The sequence below is a fragment of the Haplochromis burtoni genome, unplaced genomic scaffold, assembly GCF_018398535.1.
Source record: "Haplochromis burtoni strain Fernald_Lab_line unplaced genomic scaffold, NCSU_Asbu1 Contig_92, whole genome shotgun sequence".
NCBI classification, from domain to species: Eukaryota; Metazoa; Chordata; class Actinopteri; order Cichliformes; family Cichlidae; genus Haplochromis; species Haplochromis burtoni.
In genome coordinates, this window is record NW_024582453.1 from 1,587,068 (window position 1) to 1,614,750 (window position 27,683).

Consider the following 27,683-nt stretch of genomic DNA (forward strand, 5'->3'; position numbering starts at 1 on the left):
TTCACGCATGCCTGAAAGGCCACAGTAAAGTGAAACGGATCACATGCGCTGCCACAGGCTGAAACCAAAGTGTTCGTGGAAACGCCCTGATGGAGCACGCCATTCCACGAAGAGACACCAAAGTGATGAGCACTTTGCACCCAGAATGGAGATGCCATTCTAAAAATAAGGACCTAGAGGATCATCACCCGAAACCAAGGATAAAGAAATAGAGAGGAATTGCTGTTCCTCACCAGGTGTGACTTCTATCACTGTGTCTTGTCTGTCTGGGGGGAAAAGGACCTTGGGAGGTTGTGTGGTCTGGAGAGCTGAAAGAGAGAAAAGAGAGGAAGGAGATCATCATTAAAAGTGTGCTGGGCTTTGGACATAACATATATTATCACTTTACAGAGTTGCCATTTTTAGAAGGAAACATTCATTTTACAACATTACGCTGTTGATAGAAAAACAATGGAAAACCACAGCTGTACTGCAGGCGTAGAGCCCGAAAGTGCAGTGTTTTGTCAGGAAGAGCCCCGAGGGAGAGCTGACCGTTGCCCCCATCAATTGATCAACGGCCTGCAGTATCACAAAGCCAAATATAAAGAGAATGGAGCTACCCAGCTGTCACACCAACTAGATGCTGCCTCAGTCACAGAGACAGCTCACAACACAACTTTTCTCACCTAATGATTCCTTCTTGTCCCTGTGCAGGTGAACCTGTTGATGAACTGCCTTTGTCCTCTGATGACCAGCAGCGCTCTCTGCTTCCACTCCTACCACCTTCCCATTTTACCTCACTGACTCTGAAAAGCCAGCGCACCGTGCTGCCCGACACCTTCCCCCCCTCACCACCTCCCAGTGTCTAACAATCCTCAATACTGCTGTCCTCCTTAAAAGCCTGTCCTATTCCACACATAATTTATTCTGTGTCTGAGCACATGAAGGTGGTTTCCGGAGTTAACTAAGCACCAGCTGATTAACTCATATTGTGATCATTAAAAATGAGTTACTATTCAAAGTCTTGGCTTATATGGAAACAATTCAGGGTTCAGTGTCTTGCATAAAATGCCCTGTCATACAGGAGGAGGTGAGAATTAACATCAACCATCAGTCAGCTGGGTTGTAGAGCTATTAAAGCTTCTTACATTTAAGAGCTGTTCAGCAGATTGTAATTCAAACAGCCTCAGAGGAGACCAGACTCCTGCACCACCTGTGAGCTCTGTTTTTAAGCTTTACAAAATCTAGGCCATGACAAGAGACTTTGGCCAATTACGTGTCTTTCAGACCAGATCTGGTGCTGCATAGGCGATTAGGCACAATGGTACAATATCACAAGCACATCACTGAACTTCTACCAGGAAGTGTGGGGTTACAATCCTGCATGAAGCCAAACAAACGTAGATTTTAATCCATATGATCATATGCACACGTGCATTACAGCAGAGCGATATATATTTTTCAGATTATAGTGGTTTGGTTCTTTTCTAGCTTTATCCAACTTTATTTTATTGCCAAATGTTTGGTGGTGCGAGATTTGCTCGAGCAGAAAAATAAAGATTGCAAGTGTTATGTGTGAAAATCAACACTTGGTTCATTTGATACATTTTTTCAGCATCCATTAGACATAAACAAGCGCAAGAACAAAGCTGAGGCTTAATATCAGGAGTAAATATAGAGTCGAAAAGCACTCGCTCACCTACGACGCCTTAATTACTTTGACTTTTAGGAAACAGATAGTTTCCCACGTTGGATTAAATGCTCTTTATGTGACTTTTGCAGCATGGCAGAAGCACTCAACACGGGTTTCTCTTTCCGTCTCTTTTTCTTCTTTCTTTTCTTTCTCTACTTCTTCCTTTCCTCTCAGTAACACTGTCAATCTCTCCATCGCTCCATCCTCGTGTTTCTGTGACAAGACTGATAGTTTCATTTGCATTCTGAAGGTGCCGCTGTGCCCTTTTAAGATTAATGAGACAACCCTTCACCTAGACCTACTCTTGTTCTCCTCTCTTCTGTGCTCCACTCCTCTTTTACTTTCCTCTCCTCTTTCACAATCTTCCCATAATTTCGCTATACACATCTATACGACCGCTGCACAGATCCTCCCCCATTTACAGTTGTAAGTCTTTCTGGCTTACTGTGTTTCAAATTTCATGGCTCACAATTTCATTTGGGAGCTCATGTGTCCCTTTGTGAAAAAACAACGGTGCTGTATCCATGTTTTAATCGTCTATATATCTTTATGTGCGGTAAACTGTCCTTTTGAATATAATATTTCCATAATCTCCCATTTTGAGTTTGGACTTTGCTTCCATGTGTCATGTGGTTAGAAAATCAACAGTACATGCATGTGTCAATTCTCTATGAAAAAGACTAAAAATTGTGTATGTGAGTGTTCTGAGTCTGCGCTAACTTGAATTAAAATCAAAGGTCTGCTTCAAATAGATGTTAATGATGGGGTTGCTGTTTACGTGTATCAGCCAGGCTCATAGAAAGGCAGCAGCAGGAATTAGAGATCCCTGAACTTTTGAAAATGGTTGCTTGTGTCGAAAATTACAGGACACCAGTGATGCAGAGGTTGTGTTTTGTCGGTGCTTACGTGCGTGCTAGATGCGTCACATGATTAATTTCCACCACGCAGCAGTGATTCACAATGGCTAATTTCAGTCTTTGTTTTTGTACTTCTTTACCATCTAAGAAGCGATGAACGCATAAAAAATTCATAGGACAGAACAACAACACTGTGTTTCCACAATTCATTGTAACTCACTGCTTTTCGGTTGTGTTATTGTTTAAATCGATGATGAAATGGAGAGGTGTGAGGACACAAATGGAGACTGAAAATACCAGAAAACGAAAGCAAAGAGGACCTGCTGAAAGAATATGCTTGGGATTTGTTTTTTTGGCTGTACTGTGTAGAAAATAAATGTAAATTTCAGTCATCAGCGAGAAGTAGTAGTAAACATTTGGTTTATCAAAACTAAAAACAGTTGCTGCTGGAAATGAGGTTGTTGAGAACAGGACTGGGGCTGAACTAAAACTAAACAACAATCAAAGATAGAAAATTGAATTCCAACACTTTTCAGTCTGAGTTTGACGATGGAGGACAGCAGCAATTTGATCTACTGGGTGAAAACTGATTGTGGAATAAGTGGCGTGAAATGGTTTGCCATCTACCTCACACTTACTGATAACTCAAAGAGCTTTTTAGCCACATTTGGTCTAATTTGACTCATGTATTCATAAAGCACTTTATTCTATACGCTTAATTGACCTTTTATTCACAACCATAACCAATTTAGACTCACCACTGAACCTGACACGCATCTGTTTGGGTTGTGGTAGGAAACAGAGGCAAGCCCTGCAGGCACTACCAATGGCCGGGGGGTTAGGAGGTTCAAACCCAGAGTCTGCATGCTGTGAGGTGATTCTGTTAAAAGGGAGTTTTTCCTTCCCACTGTCACCAAAGAGCTTGCTCATAGGGGTCATATGATTGTTGTTTTTCTCTGTATGTATTACTGTAGGGTCGACCTTACAATATGAAGCACCTCGAGGTGACTGTTGTTGTGATTTGGAGCTGTATAAATAAAATTGGACTGAATTGAAAATGATTCTTTACTTACTCGAACATAATGTTTCTGTGATCAACGCAGACATCTGTCATAATATTTCATTATGGTTGCTAATATTATTATAGCAGTTTTAGTATATTTCTGTATGCATATATGACTTTTCTCTTCTTTTTTATTAGCCAGCACTGTAACTAAAAAAACTAATTACCAAGAAAAAAACACAAGTACTCAAATGGCATCTGTCTCAGTGGTGTGCTGTTTCTGCTGCACTTTGGGTTTCAAATAAGACCTTTTATAGTTACACAGTTCACTGCAGTGTGGCACATTCAGCAGGGCACAGTAATAATCACGTGCTAGACCCCACATAAAGTAGACAAAGTTTATTTTAGTGCAGTTTTTACAGAGGATGCTGTATAACCTTTGGCATTTTTGTTCAATTCAAGGAAGCTGTAAATGCGTGCACATCCCTGTTGTTATATATTACTGTGTGAGGGTCAGAAACTTTAGAGCATTTCCAAGTAATTTGAGCAACATGTCTGTCAATAAGAATCACCCAGCTCTGATCATTTTAGCTCTGCAGGTGCTCACATAGATTAAACCATTGCTTTCCTTCAGCTTGAATCTTGGATGGAAGAAAAACTGTTTATGTCATCAAACCAAATGTGAACTGCTACTCGAATTTGAAATTTTTGAGACATAGCTCTCCTGTTAGCATTAAAAACAATATTACAAATCAGTGCCATTTTCTCAACATAATGATCATTATTCCTGCTGCCTCGCCCGTAATATTTGGGACTGCAAATGGAATGACTTCAGCATTTCAAGGGTTGCTTGATTTTTGACCTTTTGAATGTTCATGTCCACAGTAATGTTGTTTTTTTTCTTCTGCAAAGAAAAAGAATAAGAAAAAAACTGAAACCAACTGGTTGAAAAAAGGCACCCTGTTCTTGCATGCATACTAGGTTTACATTCGGTGATTCTCAAAACTAAAGATTTGAGATCCAATAAATGTGTAATTTTCATTCCTCATTAAATATTCTCTGGGCGGTAAATGCTCAGAAACATCAAATAATGAATTATCATATGTTCAGGCCAGAAGGTAGACAAAAGGAAGCTTTTGTCTACCTTTGGCCTGGTTGACTGTATATTAACTGGCTGTGAATGACTGTTAATGTAATCTCAGCCAAAGCGCTTGCTGTGGACCGATCCACTGTGTCATTCCTCCTCTTCTCAAAAGGCAACAGAAAAAAAGGCGCACATTTTGTGCTGTTAAGTGTGCATAATCAGATTCTACATTCTGTATATCAAATTGATTTGACCTTTTGGGAAATTGTAAAATGTCCAAGCAGGGAATGGGCAGAGACACGGGAGACATTTATGCTGGGTGTGGATACATCGAGGATGTATGTCATGCCCTATTCAAAGTAAAGTGAAACATTACTGGAATGTTTTTTAATCAAATGTTAGCAAAGCTTTACAAAGAGGGACACAGACATACTTCTTGTACTTCTCTTCCACTTCATTTCAAAAGCACGGTTGAGGATTAAATTATTAGCCCCTGTGAAATATAAAGCAGAAAAGGATTAAAGGCCAGTAGATGTTCTAAGGATGAGTTTTCTTTGGGGATCATCAATTATTTGTATACAAAGTTATCACAATCTTTCCAAATGCCAAGAAATGGAGTGAGAAGTATCATTAAGAAATTCAAAGAGAGACCCCCAGGACAGAACACGCCTGACTGAGGTAGGACGAGAAAGATTTCGAAGACCAATAGTTAGAGACGTTTCTAAAGAGCTTGGAACAACTGCTTAGACACAAGAGATTAACTTAGCCAAGTCAGGAAATGTAGTATCAAAGATAACAGTCACTAGAACTGTGCACAGGAATGACTGTGATGCTGCAGACCAAGAAAAATGTCTTAGAGCCAGACTGGAGTAGAGTACCATAAAAACAACAACAGGGATGAACAAGAGCTCTACAATCACAACAAACATGTGTGAAGTACACTAAGAACAACCTGGAGAAAGATTCTAATAATAACAATAATAATGGAGTGGATTTATATAGCGCTTTTCAAGGCACCCAAAGCGCTTTACAATATTCATTCACTCTCGCATTCATACACTGGTGGAGGCAGCTACAGTTGTAGCCACAGCTGCCCTGGGGCAGACTGACAGAAGCGAGGCTGCCATATCGCGCCATCGGCCCCTCTGGCCAACACCAGTAGGCAACAAGGGTAAAGTGTCTTGCCCAAGGACACAACGACCAGGAGAGAGAGTCCAGGGATCGAACCGGCGACCTTCCGGTTACAGATGCGATTCCCAACCCCCTGAGCCATGGTCGCCCACTCAAAGTGTCCTTTGGTCAGATAAGACTAAACTAAGATGTTTGGAGAAAGCAGGAGGAGAGAGACCACAGGGAAGCACGGTGGTGGGAGTATTATGCTGTGGGGACACTTCAGTGTGTCTGGAACTGGGAATCTCATCAAGGTGGAAGAAACCATGAAGGATGTGTGAAGATTCTGAAAGAAAACCAAAAGCGGTCAGCAGCAAAACTGGGCGTGGCACATAGCTTTGTCGTCTTACATGACAATGACCCAAAACACACGTCCTGGTGAAGAACGACCTCCAGAAGTTCAAAGTGAGCGTTGCTGACTGGCCTGCACAACGTCCTGACTTTAAAATCTGTCGGGTGAACCAAAGACCAGGGTCCTCGCTAGAAGGCAGTTAAATCTGGAGGATCTGGAGAGGTTTGCCAGAGAAGGACAGGCTGGGGTTGCTCCAGAGACGTGCGTGAAAATAATTATAAACCAAGTAAAAATAAAAGTGCCACCTGTGCACAACTGCAGCAAATGTATGCATGTTTATCTGTGAATTATCTGTGTTGTCTCAGTGGATGGAGTGAACACTTTCAGCGAGAAAGAGAGTGCGTGCACTTGTGTGTTCATATATGCGTGTAAGCTTTGCATTCAGCGTTACTGTTGTGAATGTAGGCCAGACACGAACGTACCCACTGATATGCAAATAAGCTTGTGTGGGTGTGTGAACATGTTAGTGAAAAATGAGTGTGAATTTCCATGCATGAGCATTTATTTATTTGCTAGTGTGTCTGTGTGTACATGAGTCACACATGCATATTCATTTTATGCTGGGATACTTTGAGAGCGACTTGTGAGTCAGCTGGTACCTTTCAGAAATGATGTCAATATACGTCAGCAATGTTTGCAAGTTTGTTCATTTGACAGAGATATTCAACACAAACAAAGACATCAGATTCATAATGACGTACTGATGCTGGTGTTTTCATTACGAGCTGCCAAAACTCGAGGTGACCGTACCAAAGAGAAAACGTACTTACTGGTGTTTAAAATCTTTAACTTTACAATCAGTTAGATTTAATAAAGAGTTGCCTTAGTCAGTCAGCAGAAACAGTTGATGTACAGTCACTGGACACTTCATTAGATAGACGTTGCTAGAAGTGGGTTGGACCCCTTTATCCTTTAGAACTCCCATAATACTTTGTTGCATAAATTAAACTACAAGTGTGGGTAACATTACTCAAAGATTTTGGTCTGAATTGACGTATCAGGATCACACAGTTGCTGTTGTTGTGTTATCCTGATAGAAAACACCTTAAAAATGGGCACACTGTCTCATAAAGGGATAGACATGATTAGCAACAATACCCGAGCAGGCTGTGCCATTAAAAAGATGTTCAGTTGGTACTAAGGAGCCAAGTGTACCAAGAAAATATCCCCCACACTATTACAAGCAGCAGCAGCATGAACCATTGATATGAGGACGGATGGATCCAAGTCTGACCCTACCACAAGAATGTCTCAGTAGAAATTGAGACATCTGATGCGTGTCTGCATTCATTGGATGTAATCGGTGGTTATTTGAGTTAATGTCGCTTTCCTGTCAGTTCAAAGCAGTCTGATTATTCTCTACTGACCTCTAAAATCATCAAGGCATTTTCTTTGCTGTTCACTTCTCTTTTCTATATCTGTTTCTCTCTTCCTCGAATCATTCTCTATAAACCCGAGAGATAGTTGTGTTGGAAAAATCCCAGCAGATCAGCAGTTTGTGAAATACTCAGAGCAGCCTGACTGGTAGCATTCAGAGGTACTCAGATCACTTTTTTCGCGGCATCCGCAATCACGCCTCACCGGCTTAAAGGGTGAGCCAGCTCCTGAATGGTGGTTGTTGTTGGTGGTATGTGCCTGGCTGGGAGCTGCAAAGCTGCAGCCGAGTGTTTGTACAGCAACTGGAAAGAATAAAAGATCCTGGAAAGCATGGAAATGCCGCCGGGTCGGCCGTGGTTCTATGACAGGGTGTTCAGAAGCAGCAGGAATGAAGGAAAGCCAGGAAAGCAGAGGTGAGAGTAGGGACGTTAAATGTTAATGTAGGGACTATGACTGGTAAATTGAGAAAGCTGCAAGGATTAAATGGTGTTAGTTGAAGATGAAAGAATGCTGCACAGAGTTGAATCAGGCTCCTGGTGGTAGAGAAGAGATTCCAGATACCGGTAACTAGTTCAGAGTTTGGTGAGGGACAGCGCCAAGAAGATGGGACTTGGTGGTGGAATGAGGAAGGATAGGCTTTTTTTCAAATACAGAGGTTAGTAAAAAAAATGAGATGAAGAAAGCAGACAGGAGTGCTGAGAGAGGTGGCTGAGACGAAGAGGACATATATCAATTGGTCAGGCAGAGGCTGGAGTTGGACAGCCCTGATCTAAAGCAACAGACTGACCAGGATGGACGGGATTTGAAATGACTACTGTAGTTTTCGGGTCATAAGCCGCTACTTTTTTCCCCACACTGTGAACACTGCAGCTTATACTTGCGTGCGGCTAATGCATTTTTTTGTGCACGGTATATATTTTTACTGGTTGTTAAGAGTTGTAATGTTGTTTGTGCACCGTTACGTAAAAAAACCATAAGCAACGTAATTTGTGTTACTGATACGTACGTATACTTACAGGTAGCCGTGTTACAGCCGCTGTTCGAGGAAAAGAAGCATTTGCAGTATGTATTTTTGTATGTTACCATAATGTTTATGTTACCATGTTTATGTTACCTTACGGATTAAATTAAACGTTAAAAATCCTCACGTGTAATATTTTTGTGTAGATATCTCATATTACAAGTGAAACGCATACGGCTTAAAATCCGGTGCGGCCTGTACAAGTACAAAATTGATTTTCTTTCTAAAATTAGAGCATGCTGCTTTTAATCAGGTGCGCTCTGTAGTCCGGGAATTACGGTATATCAGAGGGACGGCTAAATAAAAAACATGTTTTTATAAACAAACTATCTGGTTTGCTTAAGTGTGTTGCACTGCTTTAAGTGTTGTTCCAAACATACACATTCTTAGACCTTTTTAAGATCTTCCAAGAAAATGTGAAGCGTGAATCATCATCAGGAGCAAGGGAAAAAAAAAGCCTTGTAGTAACAGAAAACTGACTCTCAGCAAGTTTAGCTTTATTGTAATGTCAGTGTGATGATCTGCTGCTGTGTGAAATATACCCAGGCCAATTTCTGACGCAACAAGCACTCTTTGGAACGGGCCCGAAGGTGGAGGACGCAGTGTAAAGCAAGTGTGTGTGTGAGATCGATGGGCTTTAATGTGACCCCGGTGCAAGTGCCGAGGTGAGGGATGCATATTCATTGTAGGTCCTTATCACAGATACCATCTGCTCAGGAGCAGTGCCACACTGGAGGGACACCCTGATGGAGGAAACAAGCGCTCTCCCTTAACGCTGCACATTGAGCTGAATGATTAAAGGCATAAATTAAAAATGAAGGGCTCTGGAGGGGAGAGAGAGATTTGCAGATGAAAAGAAAAACAGAGACGAGCTTGGATATGACAGGTACGAGGTGAACAGTTTTAACTGGCAGAAAGTGCAGAGAGTGTCACTTTACTTTTCTCCATCTTATAAAACCGACTGGTTAGGCGTTTAGTCTTTTGCATTTTGCAGAAAGGAAATTGAACATTTCATTTCAATTCCATTTTATTCAAATAGTTTGTTTTGCAGTGTTAGAATTGCCACCCAACACAAAAACATACAGTGAACTGTAAAAACGACTTTTTACAAAACCTTTTCAGGGAACTTTAAAACTTATATTCACATTTTCACTAACACATCACAGAAATACCATGAAATACATCCTTTTATTTAAAATGTAATTGGAACAGGCGTTAATGCAGGAACTGTGACTGAAGCCTGCCGATGAGTCTCAGTCGAAGGTAAAATTCTCTTCTGAGGATCACAACGAAGACCCATTAGACTGTGACCCCCAGAGATTTTTGATCTCTTGTGGCTAGTTGCAAAAAATGATACCTAAGAACTGCGAGAGCAGGAAATATAAGACAATTATTGAAAGAGAAAGAATCGCGATGACTTAGAGCTGAACACTAAAACAGATAATAAGCGGCATATGAATAACGAGAAGCTATCGATGAGCACAGCTGGCTGCTGCAGCTCCAGTTTGAAACACAGACATGTGTATCTGTGTGTGATAGAGAGAGGGAGGGAGGAAGTGTAGTTAGTGATTCTAATTAGTTGATTCAAATCAGTTAAGGGACTGTTACCTAACTGCCGCTGGTCCCACCGACAGCATGGATGGGAACGCACACTATTTCCATCATAGTGGCTGAAGGGGACTCAGCCACCCATGGAGATTAAGCTAATTATCTTTCTGCTATCTGTACGCTAAAGTGCTTTCAATCTCTCACAATGGCTCGTATTAAACAGGTTGAATAACCGTCAAGATGCCGAAGTGGAAAGTAAAGCATCAGCTTCTTGAATTATTTTCACCTATTAGACACACAATAAAAGCAAGTCAAGTAGCAATCGATTAAGTAGAAGAAAATAAAAGAACATAATGACTGAACAGTTTATATAAGGAAATCAGAAATCGGTTGGTGGAAGGTAGCTCGATAAAATAAAGTTAAGGGAAGCATAAAAAGGGAGGATTTTACTATTTGCTTTGCTATCAGTAACAAAGTTTTCCATTTCTTTAAAAACATGTGGCTGAACTCCTCAGCCTCTTTAAGGGAGGAGCAGCCACTGCCCAAAGCTCGTGATAGCAGGTGAGGGTGGGGATAAAGATTGAGCGGTAAGTCTAGTGCAGGCATCTCAAAGGGCCGGCGCCCTAAAGCTTTTCCATTTTCCATTATTATAAATTCTTACTTTTATATTCCTGTTTTCTGATTTCACTATCCGGTTGTTCAGTGATGACGCGACGAATCCTACTTCCGGGTCTAAAGTAGTCTGCGTTTAATATGGCTTTTGTGTTGTTAACATGTTTAATGTTATGTATTTTCTTCTATTTGATCTCAAAAAGCTCCTAAAACAGTCAGCGATCACTGTTGACCTCCCTCGGCTTTTATTACCGCTAATCATTTATTTAAGCTCAGTTTTTAAAACCTTAGGATGTAACTACAGCCCAGCCCATGCAGCAGTATATGAATGACTAACCTCGTATTGTGGATGGATTATCTCAGTTGTTCCCCTGGCTGAAGTTTGGTCCTTTTACAGCATCCTGCCATGCAATTACATTTGTTCCTGACCACTGAGAACACTCACGTTAACTTTTTTCGAGTGGAAAAAAAGTTAGCTTGTTTATATTATGCTAACATAGCTGTGTCGCTAGCGGTCATGTAGCACATCATTATATACCAGCTAGCCCAACTTCAGTAACCATACAAACGTCACTGCTGTTTAGTTTTCTGTCTTCATTTATGCTGGAAGTGTTAGCAGAGCTGTACGTTTTAATTTGTTTCCAAAACCCCGCAGTCAGGACATGCTATATTGTATTTAGATAGAAGCTAGCGAGCTAACTCCCTGCTAACTTCTAACTCCGTTAAATGTCATAAATTCCGTTTTCATGGATGCCTGGATGTTAAACTCAATTGTTACACCTGGTAGAGCAGAACGCTGATCATTTTATTAAAGATGAAAGACTTTAGACAGTTTTTCAACTCTCAGTAATGCCACAGTGACCGTTTGATATATGGACCTGCAGCGGAGTTTAGACCCAGACACGGCTAGTGACGTCAGACTGAACAACCGGATAGAAATAGTTGTAGCATTAGCTAACAAAATGACAATCAGTAACATTACCACAGTTAAATAATGACACTAAAATGAACTTTAAGGATGTGCAAAATTGATCATCTGGTGTCTGGCTGACAATATGTGTTTGCTGAAAACATTCAGGATGGTACAAATTAAAAAGAAAACTAATATATTATATTTTAGACATTTACATCGTACATCTTTGGTCCAATCTGGTTAATTGTGGTAAAAAAAAAAAAAAGGGGGGGGGGGGGGGGGATAAATAGCACGATGAGCTAAAGTGACACCTTTGATGTATTTTCATTACTGTAACTGCTTCAAAATGTATTAAAAATGTAAAATTTTCTATTGCATTTTGGGTTCAGTCTAGCTTGGTCCCTCTGCTTGGTAAGAAAAAAAAAACAGACTAAGCTGCATTTGGATTTATTTATTTATACTTTATGCGCATCATAATGAATGAGTCTGGCTAATACCATTACTGTTATGGAAGCAGTTCCCCCAGCTGTTATATATAATTACCAGTCAATACTGATTATTAATAATTGGAAAAACTATGTGAAGGTCTGAATTTAAATGGAGCAGAATTATTCTCATATCTGCTGCATTAGTGTTGTATCCATGCACCTTGTTAGACTGTGTCCATTTTCCTGGTAATTAGATAAATATCTAAATTGCCATTTTCTACATGACTCTGAGTTACCTACAGGTTATATAATCACAACATCATGAATGTTTAAGGGATACGAGGATGTAACCACCTTAAAAACAGATAAACAGCCTCTGACTATAAAGTTTGTCATGAAGGTTTGGTATGAGCTGGCAGATTCATCTTTCTGTAAACTGGGAAAGCATGATGGTGTTCGAAAATGTAACACCCTGAATAATGATTCTGATAAACGCAGATGAACGTATGATTGTTTGTTTGTTTGTATTACAGCTGATGAAAATACATCAAGCAGATTTATTTTTTCAACATTCAGTCATTAAGATGACTTCCTCGACTGTCTTTCCACGTCTTTTTCACTTAAACTAGCAGCGCCAACACTGCACCACTCGCACCATTATGTGTGTCTCTACGTGTTTACAGAGAAATCACATCTGAGCTTTTGTACTTTGGACAACACTGACCTACAAAAGGTCCTTTTAAAACTTTTCAAAAAGGTGATTTTAGGCCAAAGTGTTGATTATGATGACAAACGCATTCATGACATTGAACAACTGAGGTCTCTCTCTCACACTCTGTGTGAGCGCATGTGTGTGTGCGCGCATGTGTGTAAGTGCATCTGCAGAGGGGTGATAAGACCTTTAATAATGAGCTTGTTCATTCCGTCATCAGTCAATGCACTGTCACTCTCTAGGCCGTATTCAGCCATTAATGCATTTTTCATTTTTATACACATAGACATTAACAGGAGGGGAGAGAGCCAATGAACAGTGAGAGTGGTGAGTGGGGTCCAGACAGTGACAAAATCTCCTTTTCTCTGTCTCTCACTCACATATTTTGTCAGCAGAGAGGTCATACCTAACCTTTAACTATATGTCTACATACATCACGTGCACACATATGTCATCATTTACAAAAAATTATATGAATCTTCAGCTTGTGTCTTTCAAGTGGAAAAATAAAAAACAAGCTTGATAAGCTCGTAAATGCAGAATCCTGATGACTCACAATGCATTTGTGATTTGAACAAAAGTCATTTTAATCCAGCTCAGTTTAACGTCTTCCTCAGGTTTGGTACATAAGCTGCGAGCCCAAGAGGGCGACTGAGGCAGGAGGTGGACGAGCAGTTTGGGAGATAACATGTAGGTGCTGCCTAACAGAGACACATAGTCGCGGTTCTATCCCATCAGAGGACTTTCTATGACTGGGAATCTGAACCCTGACATTTCTTGATTTGTTCTAACTTATGTTTGTTCACCATCCAAAGTTATTACAGAGGGTTTTTTGTTCGCACTACACACAAGACTGGGTACCAAAGAACAATGTAAACACACTTAACACTTAGAATGTGTGTCCTACCCCAGTATCATGCCTACCACTTCCATACCAAGAAATGCTCATGTGTTGATCTGGTATAATCTTCTGTGTGTTCCACATGCACAGAGAACAAATGGACAACAAACAGAAAGTGACAAGGGGCACATTTCACTGACATACATATTCAGCATGTAAAATCAATGTTGGGGATTAGGATGTATTGATCTGAATATAAAAGCTGAATATTGTTAAGTCACTATTGATGCCACCTGGGCAGACCAGGAGAATGAATACCATTATCTATGAAAATCAATGACACTAGTGTAGAGAGGATTTAAATAACTTTGTCTTTTAGTCTTTAGCTACAGCAACCAGGCAACTTTTATTGTGTATATAAATGTGTCTGTAGCATTTATTTTTATTCAAGCAGTGCTACACGTTATTCAGTTTTAATGAAAGTTGTGATGTATCAATATTGTATAGAGGGTTAGTGCCACTGAAAAATGTTTTTAGGTCATGACTTTGTTTTTTCTTTCTACCAGAATTCTCTGGTGAGCCTGAGAGGTCAAACATGCTACAGCTTAAAAACATCACCAAATAGAAAAATCCAATATTTTAAACACAAAATCTAAGCAAATACATTAGCAATGACAACAGCTGCAGAAGTGATAGAAACCAAAGGATGTGAAGGATTGCACTGAGACAAGGATTCATCAGTGTTGTGACTTTTTTTCCCCACTTGATAAAAGTTAACGTGAGGGTTCCTGATGGTTAGGGACAAATGCAATCGCATGGCAGGATGCTGTAAACGGACCAAACTTCAGTCAGGAGAACAACTGAGATAATCCATCCACAATACGAGGTTAGTCATTAATATACTGCTGCAGGGGCTGGGCTGTAGTTAAAGACTGAGCTTTAAAATGAACAGTGATGATAAAAACCGAGAGAGGCCGACAGTGATCACTGACTGTTTTTAGGGGCTTGTTGAGATTAAATAGAACAAGATACAAAGCATTAAAACATGTTAAAAACACAACAGCCTTAATAAACACAGAGTAGTTCGGACCTGGAAGCAGGTTTCATACATCATCACTTAACAACTGGATAGTCAGACTATTGAGACAAATTCTGAGAACAAAAGTTCCCAAGTTTTCTCACTTTGACTGTTTGTTTTTAGTGACCACAGTTATCTGTAATACTGAGAAGGCCAAGTGGCCACTTGGGGGTTGTAGAGCAAGCTGTACACAAAATGTCAAACGTTTAGCAAGCCATGACGTGATAATGCTATTCATCTCAAGCTTTTTCCCCCCTTCCTTTGACTACATCCAGTCTTTCAGCCCCTTTTGGCACTCCACAAACTCCTACGAGGAACATGCTACATTTTAACAACTATGTTGCTCCAGTAAGTTCACTAACCTGAAGCTTGAAAAGTTTTTAGAAGAAGCTCAAAGGCTCTCAGGGGATGCTTGAATGGAAACTCCCCCACCCACACACGGATACCTTACAGGTCAAAAAGGGCTTTTGCAGCGATACGTTATGTCTGTTTAGAGAGCTCTTAGGCTGGCTAGGCTCCAAAATGTCAACACCCACAACTCCCGAGGTCATTTTATGAAGAGCACTGAGGAAGCACTGAGGACCTCCTACAACACACATATGTGGGCACAGCCGCACATACAACCTGCCGCTGTCCCCATCTGCTGATAGCACACACACATGCTCGGTACAGAGGGGGGTTTGAACTGTGTCCAAGTGGTTCTAGCTGTGTCTACTGCTGCTGATGTCTGAATACCTTTCATTAAAGGTTTGTGTGTTACCTTGTGCAAATTCATACCAGCACTGTGGCACCAACAGACCCTTTTTATTTAGCCTTGAGCTAACGCCAACAACAAATTGTTTAAATGAGTGGTTATGCCATCAAACGAGGAGATCCACGTGGGAGTCGCCACGCTGACAAGCAAGGTTGAAGCCTGTGGCTTTGAAGGCTCGGGTAATCTAAAATGAGAAGTGTTACTAGCAGTGATCCTGTGCCATAAGGAAAAGATAAAAGAGCAGCCAAAAGACTCTCATGCAGTCAGATTTGCAGAGGGTGATATGAAATGCTAAATGAGCAGCAGAGATTTAACGGAAAACTGCCGGTTCATTCTTTTCATTGCGAGTTTGCCTTTCCTGGAAATTGTGTAAACACTGTTTGTGGATTGCTGTGTGTTTTTTGACACAACCATGCACTCATTGTGCTCGTCTCAGCCACTTAAGGGCCATGGAACACAGGGCATCACAGACCAACAACAATAACTGAGGCTACACCGTGTCTGCACAGTACAGATACTTCCTGAGTGGAGACCAGCTCCTCTTTGGTTTCGTCTTCACATCATACAGCAGATGAGTCACAGACACTCAAAGACACATCTCGAGGAGTGCTTACACAGGCATGAAATATTCAGGAAAGTGTCGTGTTCACACTCCAGAAGAACTGAGTGCCATGTAAGAGTCATACTTCTGCCTTATTTTCTCAGCACTATAAATGGTCTAATAAAACAAAGGCAACAACGTCTGTTGTTTCTCACAGGTGTGACAGTTGCGTTCATCTTGTATGGTAGCGGTTTCCACATGCACAAATTGGATAAGAGTTATAGGAGTGCCTTTCATTATGGTTGTCCGTGTATAAATTCTTTAAATTAATTGGTTCTGTCATTTCACAGAGTCATATAACCAGACCTGTAACCCATGAGAGGGACGTACAAAGAGAGACGTGTAGCCACAGTTTAACGTTTAGCAGCTCTTTGTAATATTGACCCAATTTATCCATGTCAAATAATATCAAATTAAATTACTTGTCACCATCATAACCTCTGCTTTAAAATCAAACCTTTTCCTGGGAATTATATTCATGCATCTCTTTTTTATAAAATTTCATTTTCTTCACTAAACTGTTTTTCCTGTTTTGCTGCTTCTAATTCTACTTAATCGCCTTCTTTTAACATTTATTTATGACTCATCTAAGAGAGACAAATTTAGAGAGGTTAAGAGATACAGGCGATAATATTAAACAAAATATTTTTTCACTATTGCAACACTACACCTTTTCAGGGTAAATAATAAAGCATGAGAAATTTCTTTGATTGTATTTATGGAACTCAAGCTTTTTTTTTTTTTTTGCCTGTCCCATTTGGTTCTTTAGCCATCAGAATTGTTGTCTGAACTCGAGCTTTGCTTACTTTTTTAGTATTAAGTTTAGTCCTGCAATATTTATTAAGATTGAACTAAAACTACTGTAATGCTCCATACACTGCAAAAAATGCATTTGCACTCGTAAACATGAAGCAATAATTTGGAGTGAAATGTAAGTGAAATATATGAAAATTTATTTCATTTTCATTATTTCAAATAATTATTCATTAAGGAAATTTTGCTTGGTATAAACTGAATGTATATCAATCATGTATATGTCATTGGACCAAATTTAATCAAATCTGACATTTTACAATGTAAATTTTCCATGTCACAAAATGGAAAAATATAAATACTGAAATGACTTAAAGTTATTATTTTGGGGCATAAATAGTTTATTCTGATGACTACCTACATTTAATCGTGTGCTAACTAAAGATATGAATCTGGGACTTTGTGTGGCTCCAGTTCAGTTTAGCTAAGTCCATAATTTGCTATTGATGTATTATTACTGTATCTGCAGTTTGTTCGCTTGTATTCTAAACTAAGTAAAGTATCAGCACTGAAGTAACTTGCAGTATGTTTTTACTGTTTGGCTCTTATTTTCTCAGTTCTGTGAAACATGTTGTGAACACCCATTTGCTGATGATCAGTTAAAAAACCTTACCACACATACAGTGCGTGCTTATGCATGGCGCTCAATAGATGAGCATCTACAAAAAGTCCTGCAGCATCAAAAGGATCAACACTGATGAAAACGACAGATACTTTACATGCATTTATTCACATGAGCACTGCTACGTAAGTGACAGTCCTTTTAACTTTGTTAAAAAAACAAGCAGTGTTTTTCTGTTCCAATGGCTCCAATGAATAGATTGTGAAAGTTGGCAGTTTGAGAATAGGCAGCTAAAACGTTCAGTCTTTCCTTCTTTCTTTCAGGTTACGGTTTGTCACAGGGCTGGAACAGAAAGACATCCAACCATTCGCACCTGTGGGCAATTTAGAATCACCAGCTTACCTAACCACACTAACTGCATGTGTTTGGACTGTGGAGTACCCAGAGGGAACCCACGCAAACACGGGCAGAACATGCAAACTCCACGTTGGAAGGCCCAGCCAGTTGATGGATTCAAACCCAGGATCTTGTTACTGTTACTGCTGTACTGCTGCCCATGTAATTATTGCTTCAGTATGCTCATGAAGTTTCACAAAGAACTCAGATCTCTCTGTTTAAAACTAGTAATTCTTCTCTTTTGGACCACGCAGGATCATGTTTCTTTGAATGGACAAGCATTAATTTGTGGGGGCAGGACCATGTGGTAATATTACTACCTGACATGCTGAGTGTTTATCTCCACGGCATACACTGGATTGAATGGCAGACTGGGGAACCTCACCAGCAGAAATACTTCACAGATTATCACCTTAGCCCCTGGACATATGAATCAAATTTCAAGAAAGCTGATTAACTGGTTGAAATATTTAATAAAAAACATGTTTTGCCTTTAAAAGGAAATCTACTAGTTTGTCCAGTTTGTCAGTACTGACTGAAGAAAAATCCCTTGGAGAGTTTTGTGCAGCTTGGAAAAACAAACATGTTAAAGAGGAGGTCATGACTCAGAGTTGATTCACAGGAATTGCTAATAGAAATCTCTGGATAATTAGCATGTGTAGTCAGTAGCTAAGCCAGTGTGTGCTGACTACAGCACCTGTAATGTAAATGAGCTTGCACAGTACTTTCTACAAACTGTTTAACCTTAGAGTCATTACAGTACATCCCAGATCCTCCAGCATCTGCGTGGCAAAAAGTGCTAAACATTACAAACAACTTCAAGTAAGAAGTAGCTGAGGTGCAAAAGAGAAGTTTTCTGAAGATGTTTATAAAAAATCTAAATAATGCTCCTAAAACAATATGAAGGAATCACTACTGCGAAAGTGAGGCCCTGCCCACAGTGCTCTTTGTAATGGTGTGGGAGAGTGCGTAGGTGTGTGTGTGTGTGTGTGTGTGTGTGTGTGTGTGTGTGTGTGTGCGTAGATGTGTGTGTGTGCTCAAAAACAAGGAGTGTAAAACACAGAGAAAATATTCATTGCTTAGCCGAGGGGTGTAAGATTTGTGTTTGCAAAGGACTGGGAAATATAATGATGTCTGTTTCATATTCACTTATCTGTATGCTCAGAGAAAGAAAGAAATGGAGAAAGATGCTACAGGGAGAAAGAAAGCAGTTATGTAAAAAAAAAAAGAATAGACAGAGGCAAGACATGGGCAAATAATCTAACAATATTCATTACAAGCAGACAGAAATTATGAAAGAGTTTTATTAAAAGGCTCTAAGGTGGTGTAACATAGATTCTGGCAGCTTTATTGGATAGCTTTAACTCCATGAAAAGAGCACTAAGGACACAATGACAGGGGTCTTAGATCTGTCGTCACACTTTGCTAGTACCAGGTTGGACCTGCTTGTACCTCCAGAACTGGTTTCATTTTAATACAGTAGCTTCAACAAGCTGATAGAAACAATCCTCAGAAGTTTTGGTTCATATTGAGATGATAGCACCACACAGGTTAGTCAGCTGCAAATCTACAATATGATGAAAATCTCCTGTCCCATCACATCCTCACGGTGTTCCATTGGATTGCACCAACACTTTGTTAGGCTGTAGCATAAAGATGATGCCAAGTTGGTACTAAGACCACCATTGCACCACCAACAGCAGTCTGAGCCATTGATAGAAGCCATGATGAATGCAATCTTTCATATTTACTTGCACCAAATTCAGACCCTACCATCTGAATGTAGCAGCAGAAAATCAGACCATGGGAATGTTTTTCCACTTATCTCAGATTTTTCTGAGCACAAGTATCCTCAATTTCCTCCATTTAGGTCTCCTGCAGTTCTATCTCATCTGATCTTCTGCATACCTTGGGTATAATGAGTGGTTGTTTGAATAATTGGCTCCCTATCAGCTGGAAGCAGACGGGTCATTCTCCTCTGACCTCTGCATCAACATGTCATTTTCCCCCAGAGAAGTGCCGCTCACTCAGTGTTTTCTCAGTTTAAGACTGCTCTCTGTAAACTCTAAATATGGTTCTGCAGGAAAATCCCAGCAGATCAGCAGTTTCTGAAATACTCTGGTTCCAAAAACCAAATCATGTTCAAAATGGTCACCTTTCTTCCACATTCTGATGCTCACTTTGAACGTCAGCGGCTCATCCTGACATTTGTACATGCCTAACTGCACTGAGTCCATGTGATTGTTTAATTTGATAATTTATGTTAATTTGAAGCTGAACTTCTGACAGAAAACCCGATCACTGCAGTCGAGAACATGGTATCATAACCATCACCTGAACCGGAAGTTCCAACAGTGGGAGTTATTCCAGTTAAAAATATTCTAAGGGAGGCATATGACTGGTTAGCATATTATACTGGAAGTAATAGCGTCCCATCCTCACACTGTATCAGACATACATCTTTGCATACACATGTGTGACACTGTGAAAGCAGTTTTTGCAGTTTTTTGTAATTATGATGCTGGAAGCAGCAAACACACAAAGAAGGAATCGCTGCACGGCACACACTTCAAAAAGATCTTCCACACGCTGTAACACAAAGCTTCTTGGACCCAGTACTGCTTTACTCTTTCTTTGTCCATTTGTTTGCTGGTCAGTCCTAAACTGGCGAACCACAACGCCGTGATTGAAGTAAAACAAACAAACAACAAAAGCAAGATTGTCTGTTTAGGACTAATCTCAACTGCCTCTGAGGTAAAGACACTTGAGATTATGTTTTGCCCTTAAACAACACGAGAAGGACAAAAGATGGCTCTCAGTCAAGCTTTATATTCTGCCCTTAGGGTGCCAATTTTCACCATGCTCCAGTGAACACAGATGATGATTTTGCTGAGGAAATGAAGTGACAGGCAGCACGCTCATCATTCCAACATCCCATTAGCACCAGAGAAACCTCCCCACTGGATTTTGCCTCAGTGGATTAGCTCTAAAGTGAGCCTCTTCTCTAGGGCTCAGTCCCCGTATTGCTCCACAGCTCCAGGACAAGGAGGTCTGAAGACCACTGCGATGCCTGAGAGGGACGCTGGTACTTAGCAGGAGATGTAGGACTTGTTTGTTCAGGCTTTGTGTGGCTGCTGCCCTCAGGACTGCTGCAGTGCGTTTACTAGCTATGAAGCCGTGAGCAAATAAACTTTTTGTAGGAGCCTAATGAAGCATCACTCTGACTGACACTCTGATTTCAGATATTTATGTGCAAAATAAATAATAATATTAAAATAATATCTCTCTCTCTCACGCGCCCTTTTCAGAGCGAAGATGCTTTCTCTCGGCATCCTTTCCCCCCAAAAAACATATTTGTTCAATTTTTTTCAAATTTTACTGTCATGAACTTCAATATTAAGCATGCTAATTGAGGCAAAAGTTTTGCGAGATCTTGCAAATGTTTTGGCCGCATCCTTCGGAGGCCACCTGCTCGAAGCCAACTGGGAGGTCAAGGTACAATGTGCCGGGAGTGCGGTGTTCCCCCCAGGCTGTAGTGAGCCTGGACCTCCCATGGCCAACTCCGTGACGCCCTCGGTTCCTTTAACAGTTTCCTCACCGACACTGTTAGTGACCTGGGTGTATTTTTGGATAGCTCTTTTAAATTCAACAAACAAGTGTCTTCTGTTGTTAAATCTTGCTTCCATCAATTGCGTCTTATTAGCAAGGCCAGACATTATGTCCCGCATAGGGACCTTAAAAAGCTTATCAACGCCTTCGTGACATCTAGGTTGGATTATTGCAACTCCCTTTACTTCAGTCTTAACTCTACTCTTCTCCATAGACTCCAAATTGTTCAGAACGTGGCTGCTCGTCTCCTTACTGGTAGTGGGCGCCGTGTCTCTATTACCCCTGTCCTTGCTGATCTGCATTGGCTTCCCGTTAATTATCGCATTCAATTCAAAATCCTGCTGCTTACCTTCCGAATTATTAACAATATAGCGCCAAGCTACCTCATTGAGCTGCTTAGATCATACACTCCTACTAGAGCATTAAGATCATCTTCCCAGTCACTCTTGGTACTGCCGAGATCTCGGCTGAAGACTAGAGGTGACCGCGCGTTTGCCTTGGCTGCACCGGATTTATGGAATAACCTCCCCATCGCTATACGCGAGTCCGACTCCATTCAATCCTTCAAATTGTAGTTAAAAACCCGCTTATTTAGCCTCGCCTTTTCTAGCAGTTAACGCTTGCTTGTTAGTTAGCTTAATGCTTATTCTTATCTCGGATTAGTCTTAATTACTTTTAATCATTTTTCATTTTTTGGCTGTTTTATCCTTTACACTTAGTTTTCTTTTATGCTTTTATATGCAATTCTTTTGCTTTTGTGTTTTAATGCCATTCAACCTGCTAGCATGTTTTGGTACCTTGCCATAGCCCTCATCCTTCCCTGTTACTTCATCCTACTCTCTTGCGTGTTAAGCAGTTTGTTACACCACTGGTTTTTAAATGTGCTATATAAATAATGTTTGTTGTTGTTGTTGTTAGCTTCGAGATGGTGGGTAACAGACTTTTCAGAAAACGTCAGAGCACTTTTGCAAATATGTGATGTCTTGATAAACCAAGCAGATATTCAAAGTTTACACAGCTACATTCATGGCTGAAAATGTCTTAAAAGTTCATTTTGTGACCCAGAGAGAGTAATATTAAAATTAAGTCGCTGCCGCCATTGTTGGAAACGAATTGGCTGGGCTGCACTATGAATTCTGGGATAGGTTGCGTCACGAAGGATACACCGACTTGGCCTTCAAATTCGACCTGCGAAGGTTGCAGTCTATTTTGCGAGATCTCGCAAAAGTTCATCTTAATTTATTTTCTCCCATGTCCCTTGTGAGGCTCCGTACTCGGGCGCCCACTCCTGGAGATATTTGATCTACACACACTTCTTAATCTTCTGGAACAACAAGCCAGAAAAACTTCTATAAAATGTTTTCATAGAGGTCCTTACGCTCACTGATGATCAATTAATGAAGTGCATTTCAGCGGCCCTATGTGAAAAATAATTGCCCCCTAAACCTAATAACTGCTTGAACCACCGTTGGCGGAAACTACTGCAATCAAGTGTTGGTGATTATTGCCAATGAGTCTTTCACATCACTGTGGAAGAACTTTGGATCACTCCTCTTTGCATGTAAGAGGGTTTCTGAGCATGGATGACTGGTTTAAGGTCATGCCAAAGCATTTGTTTTAGTTTTTTTAGCCTTTCAGTGGTGGACTTGCTGGTGTGTTTTTGATCATTGACTGATCATAACACAAGTGTGCTTGAGCTTCAGGGCATGAACCAATGAACTAATGTTGTCCTTCAGGATTTTCTCGTAGAGATCAGAATTAATGTTTACGTCAATTAAAGCTCATCCGGGTCACGAAGCGGCAAAGCAGCCCCAGACCATCGCACTACCACCATGTTGACTGCTGATATGATGTTCTTTATATGAAATCTAGTGTTAGTTTTACACCAGATGTAACGAGACAGAAACCATCCAAAAAGTTGTCAGTCCAGAGAACTTTTCCACAAAAGTCGTGGGGATCGTCCAATCATTATTTTTGATTACCTGGCCAATCCTGGGAAGGTTCACCACTCTTCCACTGCATACAATAATGGGAAAACTTGCTTTTAAAAAAGTCAGTGTATGGTTTTTTCACTACTTCAAGATGATCTATTTGAATAAGTTCTGCTGGGCTATTATATGAAAAAAATGCTATATTACTGTGCAGATTATATAAACAATTTTATGCAATGTAAGCGACAAAGGGCAAAGGAAGACACGGGGCTTAAATACACAAGGAAGTAATGAGGAAAAGGGAAACACAGCTGGAACTAATCAAGACATAATGAGATAAGGGAGGCAAAACTAGATACACTGGCACAGGGACCGTTGAAGTGAAACAGGAGACATTCAAAAAGACGCAGACTTGACACTGAGACATGAGACACAACTGACTGGGGAGACAGAGGGAACATGGAGACAAGCGTGATTAGACAAGGAACACGGGCAAGGCAAAGTAACAGAAACCTAAACTAACTAAGAATAAACACGAGCAGAAACCCACGAATGACAACACTGCAAGAATATAAATTAACAAAGCAGGAACTCCAGCAACACTTGAGGGAAGATGAACAACTTTAATAATTGACCAACGCGTTTCGGCTTGTGGCCTTCATCAGGGCCATGAGAATTATTAAAGTTATTAAAGTTGTTCATCTTCCCTCAAGTGTTGCTGGAGTTCCTGCTTTGTGAATTCCTTCATCCCCTTCGTGCACCTTGGAAGCAGGTGAAGTTGTGCCAGAAATTTTTTTTTGCTGAGAATATAAATTAACCAATAAACACAAAACACTGGGTCAAAGACTCAGAAGCATGACAATGGGAGGCAGTTTCTCTTTGTTGTTTAACTTTAAATGAATTAATTCATTTAAATAAAACATTGTGCAACATGTCAGATATCATATAGTTTGAATGATGATGTATTGTGAGACTAATCCAAATTACAGTGATTTGAATTTGAAACACCTTTGCTTATCTCAGCACGACTGAAAAGTCAAATCAGCGTTACGGGGTTTCTTTCTGCTTATATGTTCTTGTTGACCTCATTTTGTTTTGGTTAACAAAAGCAGAGGAAGTGACATTTACAGCTACAGTGCAAAATACTTTTGCCTTATTCCACCACAGAGAGCGTGTCTACATCCTCATACTGAGGTTTGCCAGTTTCCAAAAGTTTGTGTGTTGTTGGTTTCAGGCGTCACATTGTGCCTCGCTTATCTGCCTTTTACAATGTTGACTTGTAATTGTGCCACACAAAGTTTGAGTTGACTTTACTGGCTGGAAAACAGGTAAAACTTTGCCATGGCCTAATATACAAGTGGCACTGAGACACAGTCTTTTCAGCTGCTGGCTTCCCACCAGTGTTTGTATTGTCTTTACACAGAGGCCAAACCTGGCTGAGTGTAACAGAGCCAAAGTCATGCACAGTCTGGTCAAAGCTAACCACAGCCTCATCAGATAATGAGGGGACCATTTCTCTCTTTAACAATTATGCAGGGCCCCATTCATGCCATGTCTGAATTCATATTTTCATCCTTATCAACTAAGTGCTGACAGTGTGGCTTTCACATTCTATATATTCTGTGCCATCTAGTATATTAAAACTAGTGCTGTGAGAAACTAAATACTGGAAAAATAATGTCACAGCGTTAGTGGTCTGGTTGACATCTTCTGCTTTTGCACAATATGGGCTCATTATTTTCAGATCCTGCTGCTGGCTGGTTTGGATCGATGGGTATCCAAACCAAACCTGACCATCAAACAGCTAACCTGCCAGAGTGAACTCACCTAATGGGAGCCAAACATGTCCTGCCTGTTTTATTGCCTTCTCAAAAATATGAAAGTTACTTTGACAAAGGATATCGTGTAGCTGTGGATGCTTGTTGAATTCATTTAAAGATAATCAAAAAGAAAACCCGAGTTACACTGTTTTAATGTGTATGCGCTTATGTGCATACTTGTCTGCTCACCCAAAAGATGCAGTGTGTACTTGTGTGTGTGTGTGTGTGCTGACTCAGCAGCAAAGTTGCACTTTACAGATCCTGTCAATGAGAAATACAACTCAGACTGCATCCCCGATGTTGCTTGCACGCTCTGTTTCCAGTCAGTCTTTCAGTGGTGATATGCAGCTAAACGCCTCCTGACACACATTGTGTTGATACAAATAATGTGTTTATTAATGTGTGTGAGAAACAGCAAGACTCTAAGAAAATCTACCTGGATACTATAATGAGACCACAAGAGGGCTGCACTTTTAACCAAGTCAACATATGGCACATTACACCTGCCCGCCTGCCTGTGTCTCGCTCTGCCAAGCAGAAAGCCGGGGTGTTTGTGTCGATTGTGAGGGATCGTCTCTGTCCCCAAGATCAAATTTGAGTGAAGCAAATTCTCATCAAAGCTCAGAAACGGAGTTTGGTTTTCCACCAATATAACGATCCTTACATGCTACTTCTTTTTTATGAATGAAATTCACAGCGTTCCTCATACACCTGTGTGTCTGCATTTGTTTGTGCGTACGAGCGACAAGTGCAAAAGGTACCAATTATGAGGCAATCTGCCAAATGGAGCATATTGCAGATCTGTGTGTACGTGTGTACGTGTGTGTGTCTTTGAGGTGCCCCAGAGGTATCAAATATTAGCAGACATGCCAAACTGAACATATTGCAGATTAGGGAGGTGGAGGGGGCCTAAGCGATCATTTGGCAACAATGTGCCTCCATCGCCACTGGGGGACGGATAACAAAGACGTTCAGCTCACAAGAAAAGAAAGAAAAAGTAAAAGACTAACTCGTAGCTCAGAGTTTGACAGAGCAAGCGTCTGAGTCTCGCTGTTCACCTTCAAATTCCTCATTCAGCGTTGTTGTGCTCATTATTTCAGATACGTTGTGTTTACATGTTGATTCTTGTGGATGTATAATTTGGCTTCCAGTGTTTTTGGTCTAAGTAATAACACGCCTGAGATTCCTTTCACTATTAATGACTATTGATCATAAATTTAGTGGAAATATTTAAGGTAATATGATAAATGAAAAAATGGCAGAACAGAAAAGAACTTCAGCAGTATCAGTAAAATATAAAGATCATATAAAGATTTTATTCTCAATTTTGATAATTAAAAACTGATATTGTGATTTATGATTAAAGATTAATCACTTATCTACATTCCTAATATATTACTTGGAGCAACGGCAATTCAGGCCATGCTTAGTCCACACCAGAAGCAAGAAACATAATAAAATAAATAGAATATTGTGCAATTCAAACTTAACATTTCAATATGCAGATTCAAAGTTTGTGACACTGAATGAAATGTGACTTATTGACAGAAAATATAAAAGTTGATATTCAAACATTAATTATATTAATAATCTGAGTAGGTGCCATTGTAGCTAATAATAAATAAATACCTAGGTAAAAATGTTACCCTGCCAACACACTATATATTGTCTATTTTTCATGTTTTTTGTGTCACTTTGACCTGGAGAGTGAAACACTGTTTCAGCACGCTGGCAAACAATGAAAACATGCTGGTAAATTATTACATGTACACGACACAAATACTGCACAATTTGTTGGGTTTCTGGTAATCTAAGAACAACCTCAATTTTTTGAATTAGGAGAAACCTAATAATTGCATTACTTTAAAAGCAAGATGGATTTTCCCAGATTGCAGGCATATTTTCACCCTGTAAAACTGGAAAGGTGACAAATGTATGCAACAAAATAAATAATAGGTATTTATTACTACTGTTATATATATAAAATGTATTGCCTAGTCAGTAAAGTGAGTCCCCATTAAGTATATTTAATGGCTGTAGCTGTAATTTCGTCTCTATGATAAACTGTAGTTTCTCTTTGTTTTCCTACAAAATGTGAAAAAGATTCAATTTAAAGGATTGATATTTTTACCTGGTTTGCAATAAAAATGTTATGCAAAAAAATCCCAAACCCTGCGGCTGCATGCTGCTCATCTACTGCACTGCTCAAAGTATAATGCTTCGAGAACACCTGCTTTTCACCAGACTATTAAACGCTGCATGTTCTGTGGTGCAATAAACACAGTATGTAATGCTGAAGTCTCATAGTCTGTGATCAATGACCTATTCCATGCCCCAGTTCTGGTTTGGATATAAATGTGTGTTTGTGGAATCTGCAGGTGTCGTATTTTGTATGTTCACTATCTTAACCTACTTTAGGATTCGCACCCGCCACATAATTAGGTAAACGTGGCCAGTGCTGGGTTGATTCTTTTGCCTTTAGAACTTCCCCTCAATTATTCATGGTCCATACTGACATTATATAATATA

General features: G+C 40.1%; 1 protein-coding gene across 1 annotated transcript in view; it reads right to left on the reverse strand.

The window, feature by feature from the left end:
- LOC102294795 (X-linked interleukin-1 receptor accessory protein-like 2) overlaps window positions 1-27,683 on the reverse strand; it is a 512,221-nt gene that overhangs the window by 107,271 nt on the left and 377,267 nt on the right. The window contains exon 7 of the mRNA XM_042222726.1: window positions 234-308. Coding sequence (XP_042078660.1) covers window positions 234-308 — 75 coding nt within the window. The remainder of the gene's footprint in view (window positions 1-233; window positions 309-27,683) is intronic.